This window comes from Indicator indicator, chromosome 11, assembly GCF_027791375.1.
Source record: "Indicator indicator isolate 239-I01 chromosome 11, UM_Iind_1.1, whole genome shotgun sequence".
NCBI lineage: Eukaryota > Metazoa > Chordata > Aves > Piciformes > Indicatoridae > Indicator > Indicator indicator.
In genome coordinates this window covers 7,918,487-7,933,763 of record NC_072020.1, presented here as the reverse complement: position 1 = coordinate 7,933,763, position 15,277 = coordinate 7,918,487, and the positions used below count along the sequence as shown (strand labels likewise).

Below are 15,277 nucleotides of genomic sequence, written 5' to 3'. Positions count from 1 at the left end.
AACCAATGTACCTAAAAACTGTACCACTGCTAAGAAAAAGAACCAGAAAGAAGTCAGTTAAAGAAGTAAAAATAAGTTATACCTTAGGAAAGCGTGGGGGGTTTGTTTTGTTTCTGACTAAACAGAACTGTGTTTGAGGTACAATAGTAATAACATGCAATCTAAACCAACCAGAAGTAAATTTTTGCATGGGTAAAGTATATTTATCTAGGACAGTAAGATTGCTTTTTCTTCATGAAGAAAAAAAGTATGGTATTACATCACCAAGAAACGTATCATGGAATGAGAAGATGGCAGTGAGTCAACTGAAGACAGCAACTAAGCAAAGACAAGCTTGTTCTTGTGAGATGGGGTAAAACTACCTTGATGACTGAAGGATGAACCACAGAAGTAAAGAAGAACTTGCAGATTAATTCCAGTCACACAGCAATCAGATTCAAGTAGTTTAGAAAGTAAGCAATCCAACCTTGAGCTATCAGTGCTATTCAGAATAGACCAGCTATACTTATTTGCCTAGTATGCTTTGGCTAGTTATGTTCTGCTTCCAGTCTGACTTCTTACATCTTCGTGTGGATTGGGGATAAACCTGAAATACTGGAACAATGCTGCAAAGTTTTTTTTCTGCATCCCTGAAAGCACAGTGAATTCCCCCACACAAAAATATAGACTCCATGGACACTGATTTACTGTGGTATTACCAACAACTAATTTAGACTAAATCACATATTGATCACCTGGTTTACCTGCTATAAAAAAAAATTAGTAAACTAGTTCATGTTTATTTACCTGTGTATGTCAAATAGATGACACTCAGGAATACAATACCAGCAGCTAGTGAGACACCCAAGAAGAACAATGTCTGAAATTCTTGCTTTGTTAATCTGTCTCTCAGATACTGCAAAAATGCATATGCCTGCAACAGTGCAAAGACACCTAAAGAAAGAGGAAAATTTTTTGTTGAATAATTGAAAGCAGTAACAGCTGTTAAAGCAACTGCCACAATTTGGCTACATTTTGAATGGGAAAAAGAAATGAAGGCACACTCTTGTATCTAATAAACTAGTTTAAAATCACTAATAGTCTTTAGTACTTAACAGGGATGATACTTTCCTGCAATGATAGAAAATACTTTCCAAAATGTTCTTTATTATATCAAGAGCCCAATATCCACCACCTCTTTGCTCCCCAATTAACCTGGGTTAAGGGAGAGAATCACCTGAAAACTAGATTGCACTGATTATGACAAAAACCACAGGTATTTCAGTGATGGTTGTGAAAAAATAGGACACAAACCTCAGGCAACAAACAAGGCTAATATAGAAATACATGGAATTAAGCTACTGAACAAAACAAGAGCATTTAATGAAAGAAAACAAACAGAAGCTAAACAAGCATTAAGTGATGTGGACAACTGAACTACATAAAAGCTAGTGCTGAAACACCAGAATTCACTTCTCAGTAAAAACTTTGTTTACCACTATGGGATGTCTCCATTACGCAATGTTTGAAGGCATTACATTGCAAAACAGTAGACATTATCAATGTTTAAAATAAGTATGTGTCAGAACACGTAACTGATACAGTGTTACAGAGACATTTTATCTCCACTAGCTCACACAAAAAAGGATGTGTCACTTGGAAAGAAAAGTTCCCTACCCACATTAAATGATGCGTCTTTCTTTAACAATCTCGTTTGTTAGTATGTGTTCTTCCTTGTACTAACAAGGAAACAAAAACACAAGAGTCTGAGGTTTTCTTCTGCTCATCAGCCCATTTGGAAGCCTGTTCTGAAAATTTAATTTTCTTACCTGCAGCTGCCATGTGTTCACTTGTTCTAATTGGCTGAAATCCCACAAAAGGTATCTGCATCGATAATATTAAACCCACAATATAGAAAGTGCTATATGCTAGGAAAAAAAAGGGGAGGAGAGGAAGAGAAAGGTGGGAAGGAAATGAATACACACATTTCAAAAAGCATTACTTCCATAGAGAATTCCATCCTCCCCCCAACTTAAATGACACTGAGACAATCATATAATTCTAAACATTTCATCCATTCTAATTAGTTTTTTCCCCTTTGACCAGCATAAACCTGCCCGTTGCATTCAACTTTAGATGAAGTAGCAAAGTATCATTGTTCCTAACTGCACTGCTTACCCCTCAAGAGAATTAAGCCATCAACCTAAGATCTTCTAGCTTGGAAACAGTTTTCTCATCTCGTTTTTGCAGGTCATGGGTTGAGGGACAGCTCTTACATGATAAGTGACTAGAGAAGTTGTCTACATGAGATAATATATGAGGCCAGACCTCAAGGAAGCAAAACACTTAAGAATTCATTATGTATTTAGAAAACACAAAGAGGTATGATTGTTCTTTCTTAAACTCAGGAGCAGAGACATGTCAAGAAATTGAAAAAGCAATGGAATACAAAATTAATATTAAGCATTTGTATTAATGTATCTGTATCACCCATGGGGACTCATAACTCCCAAGAATGTAGCATCAAAGAACATAATTAATATGAATGTTAATAAGATGAATTATGATAATGTATGCACCAAGAGTCAGATACTTCGACAGGGTTTTAGTCCTCAGTGTTACAGGGTGAAGAAGAAAGGGGAGGGTAAGAAAAAAATACCAGCTCTGAACAGCCAGGAGTCTGATTACATTTGATGTAACCAGCCAACTTAAAGACCAAATTCAGCATTGTTCCTTCAGTGGTTAACAGCAATAATGCACCTTCCAGATTTTTCAACTCTCCTGCAAATCTTAAACCACTGTCTTTGTTACAGTTTCAATCTACAAAGATATTCCTGTCCTCATACAGTCCTTTGCTATCCTCCATAAGAACAAGTTTGGGGAATGCACGATTTCCAGTTGTGTGGTCTCACTGGAGGACTGTTCTCCCACAGTACTGTTACATTTTCCAAAAGTCACTGAAGTGACTGTGATGCTGCTTCCAAACATTTGCCACCTTCTCTGATTCTTTCAAGCATCTGTACTGCAGTGCTGAGCCTACTATCTATTGCCCTCTTACGTCACTGAAACACATTTTTGCTGTGGGAAGATCAACTTTTGAAGAACTCACAACATAAATCACTTACTGTACCATGAAAGTGTTACAACACTGCCATCCTGTGGCAGCTCAATGATTCAGATAAATCACTGCATTTCACATTTCTTAGGCCATTGTAAATAATTTTTAAGCCTAATCCTGCAGCTGTGGTGCTTTCTTGGTCCACTTACTCCCTACCCCTCCATCCCTTACACTCAGCTCCTTCAAACAGCTACCACATGTCTGCTTGGTATGTAAAAAAAGTCTGGCGATTTACACAGAAACAAAATTACTTGAGAAACAACAAGGTGATAGGTCATCACAAACTTCCCACATTCCTTTACATGCCAGTGTTTGCACAGTCTTTTCAAAAAGCAAGAGTTTATTTTGATTCCTGCGAGCTACTCTCATGGTTTTAACTTTGAGAACAAAACCTTTCTGAATTACTGTAGATAAATGCATTTTACAAACAATTTTAGTTGCTTTGTACTGCACAAACACAGCACAGCTTAAGCTTTCAAATGTAGGTTGCATGGTCACCATTAATGGGCCTACAAGAAAGCTGGGGAGGGACTTTTTAGGATATCAGGTAGTGATAGGACTAGGGGGAATGGAATAAAGCTGGAAGTGGGGAGATTCAGGCTGGACATGAGGAAGAAGTTCTTCCCCATGAGAGTGGTGAGAGCCTGGAATGGGTTGTCCAGGGAGGTGGTTGAGGCCCCATCCCTGGAGGTGTTTAAGGCCAGGCTGGATGAGGCTCTGGCCAGCCTGATGTAGTGTGAGGTGTCCCTGCCCATGGCAGGGGTGTTGGAACTGGATGATCCTTGTGGTCCCTTCCAACCCTGACTGATTCTATGATTCTATGATTCTAATGTCAAGTAGGTCAGAAGCTAACTGATAAATTCACTTGCCTGCAAGTCATAGAATATTAAAATACACAAAATTGGCAGACTTTTATGTTCTAAGAAATTTTACTCATTAAATGATTCTGAACTACACTGCCAAGTGTATCAGATCATGTCCCACCAATTTTTTCTTTGGTGCATGAACATGTATGTGAAAAAAATATATCCAGGAAAATGACTGCTATTGAAGAAAACTTGGTGCTGGCCAAATACTGCTCTCTACATTTATATTATTAAATATATATCCATAAGAAAACTTAGGTTCATGCTAGCTTAAAATGAAATTAAGCAACTTGATCTAGGGATTAAAAAACCCCAGAATTCTTTGTAATAGTAAAATGGATGCAGATTTTACTATTTACTGTTAGCCAACAATACTTTACAGAAGTTTTAGCTGCACATGGGTAGTTTTTTGACAATAACAAGACTGCTGCAGGCATGCTAGCAATTTTGTATCACAGAAACTCCAAAAATATCTTTATTCTCCCTATTTGAATGAGCTTTTGTGAACTCCCTATCTGAATAGTTTGGAAGAGAAGAACACTTGAATTTCCTCTCAGAAGTGCTCAAACATTCTTACCTGTTTTATAAACCCCTCCTGTTAAACAAATCTAGAAATCACACACTAATGCCAGACATATGGATTTCTCTCTAAGACTCAAATTAAGCCAACAGTGGCAATGAAACAGCAGAGCAGCCATCACATTTTCATTCTGACAACTCTGCTGAAGTACATCTCCCTCACAGCTGAAGGGCAGCAACATCTCAAAAAACTGTAGTTATTTGTAAAGCAAATGTCTGCCAAACCCTTTAATCCATAAGAACCCGCAGTACTGTTCTCCCCAGATGAGTTCTTTGAAACAAGAATACTTATTCTTTGTTTCTGCTTACTAAATCACTTTGGGATTTTATAAGTAGATTTAATTTTCTCTTGCCTAAATCATAGAAATCTGAAAGGAAAATATTTAACAAAACAAGAAAACCAGGAAAACAAGATAAATTACTTTCCCATTAAGTTAGGAAGAAGTAGTTAATGAAGATGTTAAGTAATACTAACACAAAAAATTGAACTGGGTTGGGATTTTTTTTTCCTTTAAAAATAATTTTTCATTTCTGAGTTACATGAATGTTTAATGAACAAAACTTACCAATGTAGACCCTCCTGCTGTATCTCTGCATCAGTAACAGAACAAACACATGCAGTGGAATAAGGTTGATGATGAAAACATAACCACCCCATGCAGAGACCTATGAGAAATGGAACAGGAAATTAGATCTGAAAACATCTGTGAACACTTAGAATAGCCAGTGCTGGATTCATACATCCTGATCTTTTAACAAGAAAACACAAACCCCCTCTAGACAAGCAGTCAGAACTACAAGTAATACCACCAGAATCTTTCTCAGTATTTATTATCAAAAGAGAAAAAAACCCCAAACCCCACATATCAAAGATTTTTGAGATAGGTTGGTGGATCTGCAAGACTATCCTTCCTGTATCTACTGTTCCTTACAAACTTTTCTGGTCATGCTGGCAAACAAGCAGGTGGATGCTGGGGACTTTTCCTCATGGTGAAAAATGCAGCACAAGGCAGTGGTATGACTGCCAAGTAGGATGTAAAATTTTATTTGACATACAAATTTAGCACCATGGAGACAAGGCACAGCATCTCCAGCCAGAAAGAAAGGTGGCAAGGTACACCTCCAGAAGCGGAACTCCTGCATCAGAGCAGCCACTGCTGGTTGCAGTGTAAGGAAAGAAACAAAAGGAAAGGGGTGGGTGCACAGGGAAGCAGGACTGAGCGCTGTGGAATGCTGTAAAACACTACCAAGGATATTGTGAACCGGTAGTAACAGCAGCCTCTAGAAGCACTGGCATGATGTACTCAGAACTGAAACACTACAATGTTACCAATATATCACTGATTGCTGGTTTAGATAAAGATTTAATGAGCTATCATTATAATGTAATCTTAATTTCTAACGTATTTAGAAGGGCTAATGTTGACTAGACACAGTCCGTGTTTTGACACATCCTCTTGTCAAATTACAGTCTAGACTTCTCCCATAGGTACCATGCCTACCCTAGGATCTTTGTTTTTAGAATGCAGTAGCTAATGTGGTTTTCATTGTAATTGTACTTTAGGTCTTGAATTCATGTAGATATTTTTAAAGCTTTAGAATAAACCTCCCCCCAAAAAAACGAAACCAAAATGACTATGTTTTATAGAACAGATTCTAAAATAAGGATAAGGCCAAGTATTTCTGTCTTTTGATACTAATACTACAAAACCCAGCATTTAAAAATGTGGGGTAACTGATTCAGACAACATGAAAACAAGTAGAATAGAAATCTTCTAAGTTTTCTAGGAACTCATTTCATATTAATCATGATCCTATTGTCAAATTACTAGTAAGAAGTATCATTTTCATAGACCAAGAATGAAAAGGGATTTTATGATCATTTAATATGACATTGAATTAATTCAGCAGTTCTGGTGTTAAGTTTTACTTTATGGGTAAATATACCCAAACAACAGCTTTCAAAGTTAAATATGTAACTTTGTCCCTACATTCTAAATATTATTATTGCCTTTGAGTAATAATGACACTGACAAAGGAGTATCAAAATGACACCTTAATTCACCTGCACCAAAACAAAAATCCTGCTCAGAGGACCTATTCACAGGATAAATTTCTAAGTAAAGTTGTTACACTGAAGAGTTCTTTCAATTTTTTTTTCCATTTGGTTTATTCAAATACATTAAACTTCAAAACATTAATTATGTCTTTTTGCTTTTATATTTAAAGTTAGTAATACCAAGCAACAATTTTATATTATGGCTCCAAAGATTAAAATCTTCTGTTCTTTCTCAACATATGGATTATGTAAGCCCTACTCAAATACTTTGGCTATTATATACATACACAAGGCTTACCATGTAAAAGTAGGATAGACAGCAGCAGATTGTCCAAAAAACTGACCCAGTTTTCACAGACTTCACCTTTAAAAATAACAAAGTATTTAAGAATGACAAATACTGAACAATATTCCAAAATTTAATTCCAAAACAATGGTCAAGAGAACTTCTTTAGCATGTATCAATTTATATTTGTACTCTTCTGAACTGATATCCATTAAACCATACCACAAGCATAATTTATTCACACATGGAAGAGCTTATACCTATCCCTCCAGCTAAAGCAGAGGCAGGATGTAATACAACTCTCTGCTTCATGATGAAATGTAGAAAAGTACTTGAAAGACCTCTGTGCTACTTTCTCTAGAACATCAGACCACTTTATAATTTTAAGTGTAAACTATCCATGGCTTACTTTGGCTGGCACCTGCAATTACTAGACAAAAGAAATATCCTGTAATTCTGAAAAACTCAGTTAGGATTTGCTCTCTGGATGAGAGCAGTGAGATACTACTAAAGGTTTAGCAGAATCCATAACTGGTCCAGGAGTATACTTCTGTCCAAAACTGATGGTTGTGATTGTGTGAAAATAGGAATAAAAAAAACCCCAAAACCCAACATTAAATAAAGCTAGAAAGTTATCTATAAAATATATTTGATTCATACATAATTCTACAAGAGTCCATGTAAACATTATTGCACTATGCAGTTTAGCTAAATATGAGTTCCATAAGAACAGGTAACTGCTATCATGTTTCAGTAGTTAAAAAGGAACAACATAGGTTGATTCTTTTGTTGTTATCAAACACAGTACACCTTTACAGATTTATTTCCTGCAAGTTCAGATTTTTAAAACCTGCATTTAAGTAACAACAGTCAGTCATGGAAAAGTTGAATTCCCTTTCATTGTACTCCTACCAACTGTATCTCAAGTTTGAAATATATATCTGCTCATAAAAAGCAGAACTCTTGACAAAATTGAGGGAAAATCCTTAATGAACATGTACATATATGGAGACACTAAAAATGGAAAGCATAATTATTCAAGGAATGCACCAAATGCCAGTACCATACAATATCTGCTGAATTAACAATATAGTCATGCATATATCCAACACAGAATGAACAGTGCAGAAAAACTTGAACTTGCTTAAACTCCTTCACACAGATAGAATTCTACATAGAGATTAAGGAGTGCCAGACATGCTGCACTAACAAGTAAGCTAATTAAAAGAAACCAGGTTTGGGGTTTTCTTGTTTTGTTGGGTTTTGTTTGGGGATTTTTTGTTTGTTTTGTTGGTCTTTTGGTTTTCTTTTTTTTTTTTTTTTTTTTTAAAGCATGCAAACATTATTAGTATCTTGATCTGGACAGCTTTGGGTATTTAATTTGGATGCTTAAGTCAAAGCCCAAACCCTCCATATAGTCAAAAGCTTCTCCAGAAGACAATTCACAGCACTTGATACTTAGAGTCTACTGCTTTTCACCAGCTAAATAAGGAGGCTGAAGTCTGATGTTCATGTAAGACTAATACCTCCAAACTGCAAAACAGAAACGACTCTTCTGTTTGCTTTAAAAGCATAGATTTATCATTATTACTATTACTACAGTAGGACACACATACTTCAGTCAAACAGTACTTTCATATAGCAAAATAAAGAGCATGACCATGGAGTAGTTCAGATTATATGACTTCCCAGTACTTGCCTGATCAAGAGCCAAGGGCAAGAGGGATGAGACAGAGGAAAATAAGAATTCAATGGATTCTAAGAAAAATCAGTCATTTAGTTGGAGGAGAAACTGAAAAACCTTTCCACAGCAAAAGACTCAGCCATTACTTACCCATAAATAGTATGTGAACTGCAGTGCAAAAATAGCTATGCCTTCATTATCAAATGATCCTGCTACTGATCGGGATATGTAACCTGGAACTATGGCAATAAAACAGGCAGCTAAAAGCCCTGCTCCCTGGTTCCACAGTTCTCTGGTGAGCAGGAACGTAGAAATAGCTGTAAGGCCGCTAAAAATTGGTGCTAAGAACACACATACATCTCTTATATGGACTGTCACATTAAGCATGTTTAAAATCCAATGTATAAGGCCTGCTGTCACCATCAGTCCTGGATATACCTAAAGGAGAGAAAAAAAATAGCCCACTGGGTTATTGCAGCAAGAGCTCATGGTAGATGTATTTGCATATAATTTCCAATGAAACAGTAATTTCCTAAGTTGGTACAAGCAGTGAGCAGGTAAAGCTAACAGAATTATTTTAATACTACTGTAATCATGTTTTGACAACTCTGTTGAATACCAGAGGCTCTTCAAATTTTATCTAAATGCTAACAATTACATCTAATCCATTTTGTAAACAAATAAACAGCATACAGCTAATATTCTATCTTGCCTGACATTTATCATATAATGAGAAGAATTTGTCACTAAGGTATAGAAGCAGAAGCTAAAGCTTTCAAAAGAATTTTAAGCCAGGTAACAGCTTTAGCAAAGAAACAATTCCAAAGCCCCAAAAGGAACAAGACAAAACCAAGTATTTCCCAGTTCTATCCCTTTCCCCCAAAAATATACTATGAAACTCTTCCACTTCTTGTCACCCATAGTAGAAAAAAAATTTGCATCAATAAGTTGTTTTTGCTTGGTGGTGTTTTTTTTTTTTTTTTTTTAAGCTGACTAGCTGATGGACAGTCAGTTGACCATTACATATTTGAAAGACATGCACGGACATCTTCAGATATGAAGGATTAAAATAAAGTCCTACAGAACTGAATTAAGATGTCCTCCAGGAAAGGTAGCATTGGCTTATATAAATCTATCAAATCCACCATGGAATATTGGAGAACTTTAAAATATTCTTAATAGGAATTCTATCTGCCCACATTTATCAACATTAGAAAAATCAATATGTACTAGAAAAGTTGATATGTACTTTGTCTGCTCTAGTTTCCTTCGAAACCTGAGAAGTGTGTTCTAAAACAAATTAATAGGCAACAGAATGTTCCCTGAATATACACCCTTGAGAGCTGGTTTTCAAGACAAACTATTAAAACATAATATAGCATCTGATCTGCAAAACAATGCATGCAATTGACATTTTAATTCTATTTCTTAAGGCTTTTAACTTGAGATAAGGTAGGTATAGAAAAAACACACACATACGCTACATAGACAAGTCTCGAGTATCTCTAAGAGATGATAACAAATGGTAAGCTAATTGTTAGAAAAAAAAACTTTGTAAGTGCACCTAAATGGACTATAATGGAAAAGTTTTAATGCACTTTCACACTCTAAGTAACACCTTGCTGTATTACTTAGTGTTACTAAAGCTATTCTATCAATGAGCAATATTTGTATCTTAATTTGATACTACTGTTTGGTGCACCTTTCCTGTCTGGTATCTTGCATTGACACCAATTTCACCTACCCTTGATTCTTCATACAGGTGCCCTTCTGATTTAATTTCTAAAGGTATTTTCCAAGTGAATCCTAGTATTTTCCATACACACATGAAGCCCACTCAATATACACCATTGTATTAAAACTTGTGCCTTAAGAGATTTAGATAACTGATGTCTGGGTTGTTTTTTTTTTAAATAAACCACAAACAAACACATCCTTTGTTTTTTCCATGTTATGTACCACCATTACAGGAGTCATAACACCCTTACTTATTACTATTGGAAGTTCATATGTAAGGAAATATAACTGAGTTTTGTACTTCTTGTTCATAGTATGCTGTTAGATAAAGACTAAATCATATTGACCTACTGTCCTGCAACTAAAAATTAAAAACATTCCCTCTGCAATTTGACAATTAAAAGCATACTTTATTAAGACTCTTCTTTTATCAATGTCAAATTTGTATTGGAAGTTCAAAAAACCTACTGCAAAGTCATCTTTAAATTATTAGTACAATACTTACTGTTCCACCTACTATTCTTCCCAATGGATACCATGCTCTTTCATCAAACCAATTTAAAAATTCGTAAAACCCATGTGATGCAAGATGATGTGTTGATCTATAGTTAAACCTAGAAAGAAATAAAGAAGGGGAGAGGGCAAAAATAAAAGTCAAGAACCTAAGTTTTAGGCATACTTAAGTCCAATGTTTTCTAAGACCCAGAAAGTAACTAAACTTTTGCTTCTCATTTAGTAGAATTTTAAAGCAAATTACTAAGCTCTCAGTTACTAACCGCTGTATTTTCCTCACTTCTACAGCCAGTGCATAAACACAGATGAAATGTTACAGTTTTGGGGGGATCTTTGGTAAACATTAAAAGTTTTCTATCACTCTGACAAACAATCCTGTAATTTTCTGCATTCCTTTTTATACCTGGTTTTCAAATATAATCCATGAACCAATTATTTACCACATCCAAAATACCACTTAAGAAGTAAGATTATGAAAGAATCAATGCAAGACTCCCACTCTGAAGCAGGACTGCTACCCAGTACACCTGCTACTGCCCTATTTCATGTAACATTGAGAGGTGAAGTAATGTAATGCTAATCAACAAAGGGAATCAGTCCATTTCTTCACACAGCAAAAAAATTCCCTTTATTCAATTGGTAAGAGTCTACCCAGTGTAAAATCTACATAGATAAAGTTTAATCTTCCAAATTTGTACATTCTCTGCTGCAGAAAGATCCCTGTTGAGCACAAGCCCTCCCATGCATAATTTCATCTCAGTCTACCACATTGCCCATACAGCATTTAAAAACCATGGATGGATTGCCACCAAGGCATGAATCTTATACTTTTCTGGAACATAATTTTCCCAACTTCTCAAACTTCAGAGAACAAAAATTTTCAACTATTACAAAGTCAATTAATTCTCAAATTATGTACCAGACTGCTATGAGAATAACCCCAAACTGCAACTCTTTCATGATCATTCAATAGCCAAACGAACAAGGCTACAGGCATTGATGCTGTTAAGTCTTTGTAAAGAAAGTTCAGGCTCAGAAAAGGCTGGGTGAACACCACTCTGAAACATGCAACATCCACAAACTCAACCTTCCTAACAGGTATTTCAGCTGGAATCCAGATAACGTGAAATTCATTAGTCCAAGAAGTATTAAAGATTATATTTGTTAATTAAGTAGAAGTTCAGATGACTAAATGGAATACTGTAACAGACAAGTTTTAGATAAGCAAACCACCATGGAAGACTTCCAAAAACATTATTCAGGACTGGAAAAGGTTATGTTTGTTTGGTTTGGTTTGTGTGGTGTTTTTGTTTTATTTTGCTTGTGGCTGCTCCCCCCCACTTCAAGACAGAAGGTCACAGGGAGCCAGTGCCACCTCTGCCCCACAGGTCAGAACCAGGAGCCAGAGTTGGGACCCTGAGGTCAGAACAAGAAACCAGAGCTGGGACCTCCAGGACAGAACCAGGAGCCAGAGTGTTTTTGTTTTATTGTTGTTTTGGGGTTTTTTTGGTCTATTTTATGGAAATATCCATTTATATTGGTAACATACAACATTTTTAACATAAATTTTAAATCTGTGTCAAATTCTAACAGACACCTAGGATTCCCAGAATAGCACAGCTTGCTTTATTTTGAACTAATTCATTTCAACAGAACAAAGGTAATGTCATTCAAGACTGTAAGACCCATAAAGTTCCCATTTGTTTAATCAGTACAAGTCTAATACCAAGTACAACCGCATAGAGGTCACAAGCAGATTTCATCTACACAGTGAAAGAACAAAAAGAATTGAAATTCAAGTCTAGATGTCAGCAAACTTGCATATTTCCACTGACTGAACTACCACAGCATCAAATGACCTTAAATATTAAATAAATAAAAATGTAAAGTGCAGTATCTTCAGGAACACACTCTTACATGTTAAATAAGCAGTTATACAGGATACATTAACTGATAAAACTGTGGCTTTCAAAAGTAATTAGTCATGTTTATATAAGAAAATTCACACAAACATCAGTCATTCTGACCTAGAAATCTTTGCATCAAACAGCAATGTGACATTTGTTTCTAATAAGCCTGCAACTATTCCCATTTGACTAGATTTCTCAATATTAATTAATTCTCCAGGTCTGAACTGTCAACTATAATATGATTTATGAAATGCTGTACCTGTAAAAAAATTAGCTTCTTATCTTAGCACAGCAAGGTCTATTGCTAGTTTGTTTAGTGCCAAGTGCCTGCAGTGGTAGGAGACAAAGAAGGAGTTCTCTGTTGCACAGGACACGTACAATACAGCCAGCTATGGACTGGATTTAAAATGCACCAAAACCCAAGCCAAAATTGTTATCCTAGAACTTTAAAAGGGAAACAAAAGAAGATATTTACTCACATGTATTACTTTCAAATTTTCAAATTATGACTCAAACTCACAGAGACTACAAAAGTATGACTAATGTTTACTTTAGAGCATTAAAAGATTTGCTAAACAAATGAAGCAGGTAAGAAGAATATTGACACTCTCCTCATATTTTGAACTAGCAAAGCTTTGTAACTGACTTCAGAAGGATGCGAACAATTGTCTTGTGCTTTGGCAGCACGCCATTAAGTCTTTAACAAGAGTGAATTACAACCCAGACTTGAAATGCAACGTAACAGCATTCTACTTCTACTACTTAAGAGGTAAGAATTTAATCTTCCCTCCTAATACACTTTTGGATACACCTACCCCTTCTTTCAAAAAACATTTCATTCTTTTGCCAAAAATGAAAGCATGCAGAAACAGCTGAGTATGTCTTTACAGCAGACATTATTAGCAATAGTATAGGTACATTAATTTTTCCACTGTGAGTAGACCTATACATAAGAAGGAAAAATAAGCTTTTGACCACAGAAACCTAAAAACGTATTTAGAAGCTTAACTACAGCACCTCACTTTGACTTTAAAAATAAGTGCTCACTTCATCTTCACTTGGTAACCTCCAAACAAAAATAAGTTAAAATGTAAATATAAACGTAGAATGGCACTGGGTTGGAAGGGACCTTTAAAGATCATCTAGTCCAACTGCCCTGCATTAAGCAGGGACATCCCCAACTAGATCAGGTTGCTCAGAGCCCCATCAACCTTGAATGTCTCCAGGGATGGAGCAACCTGTTCCAGTGTTCCACCACCTCATCCTATGTGTACATAAGCAGAAGCTCGATGAGTTATGCTGCATACCAAAGGCAGCTTCAGGCACTGACAGTGGCAGCCATGGGCAGCGCGCCAGACAACAGTACAGTCCAGCACGTACCAGTATTAGGCTCTGATACTGCCTGCTCACCTTGTAGCACAGTACTCCTTCGGGGACAAGGCTGAACCTTGTAAAACTGTTTCCCTTCGGCCTGAATAGAGAGAAAGTCACAGTCCCTTCAAATGGGGTTCACAGTGAAGTTCTAGCCTGTCCAGTACAGCAGCACAGAAACTGCCATCTGCCAGCCCAGGCGTATCAGCACTGCTGTTATCAAAATGTTCCCAGCCACGGCAGAGTAAGCTGGTAAGCAGTGCAGCAGCACAGCAAGCAGCGAAAGCAAAAAGCAGCCCCTAATGAGCTCTAAACTCTAATACACAGTAAGGCAAGCAAGCCCCATGGCAAGCATAGAAGTCTGCCCATTAACAGCTAAACAGCAGTAACAGCTATAAATTTGATCTAGTGCTTTAAAATCAAATCTGTCATTATTTCAAATCCTTCAAGCCCTGCACTGGGCACCCAAAGGATTGTTGTGGTTTAACCCCAGCTGTCAATCAAGCACCACATAGCTGCTTGCTTACCCCCTTCCTCAGTGGGATGGGGGAGAGAATCGAAGAGTGAAACCAAGGAAATTTGTGGGTTGAGATAAAGACAGTTGGATAAAGCAAACCCTGCATGTATAAAGCAAAGCAAACCAAGGAATTAATTTTCTGCTTCCTATGGGCAGGCAGGTGTTCAGCCATCTCCAGTACAGCATCAAACACATTGGCTCCTTGGGAAGACAAATGCCATAAATCCAAATGTCTGCCCTCCTTGTCCCCCTTCTCTCAGCTTCATATGCTGAGCGTGATGTCATATGGTATGGAACATCCCTTTGGTCAGTTGGGGCTAGCTGTCCCTGCTGTGTTCTCTCCCAATTTCTTTTGCACCCTTAGCCTACTCACTGGTGAGGTAGTGTACAAAGCAGAAAAGGCCTTGACTCTGTGTAAGCACCGCTCAGCAATAACTAAAAAATCCCTGTATCATCAAGGCTTTTTTCAGCACAAATATAAAACATAGCCCCATAGGAGCTACTGTGAAGAAAATAACTCTATCCGAGACAACCCAGCACAGCTGTAATGGAGAGAGCTGCTAAGAAACAGTAAACACCACAAACCATAGAAACACAACCTTCTTACTATCATGGTACTTTTCAAACTGTATTTCAAACACAGCACCACGTGACTGCA

General features: G+C 36.7%; 1 protein-coding gene across 1 annotated transcript in view; it reads right to left on the bottom strand.

Annotated features, from left to right (window-relative positions):
* The window catches only part of STT3B (STT3 oligosaccharyltransferase complex catalytic subunit B), a 46,012-nt gene that overhangs the window by 13,006 nt on the left and 17,729 nt on the right, over positions 1 to 15,277 (bottom strand). The window contains exons 2-7 of the mRNA XM_054384758.1: positions 10,814 to 10,922; positions 8,722 to 9,009; positions 6,900 to 6,965; positions 5,109 to 5,208; positions 1,809 to 1,907; positions 787 to 933 (exon numbers count right to left, since the gene is read on the bottom strand). Of these exons, the coding sequence (XP_054240733.1) occupies positions 787 to 933; positions 1,809 to 1,907; positions 5,109 to 5,208; positions 6,900 to 6,965; positions 8,722 to 9,009; positions 10,814 to 10,922 (809 nt within the window). The remainder of the gene's footprint in view (positions 1 to 786; positions 934 to 1,808; positions 1,908 to 5,108; positions 5,209 to 6,899; positions 6,966 to 8,721; positions 9,010 to 10,813; positions 10,923 to 15,277) is intronic.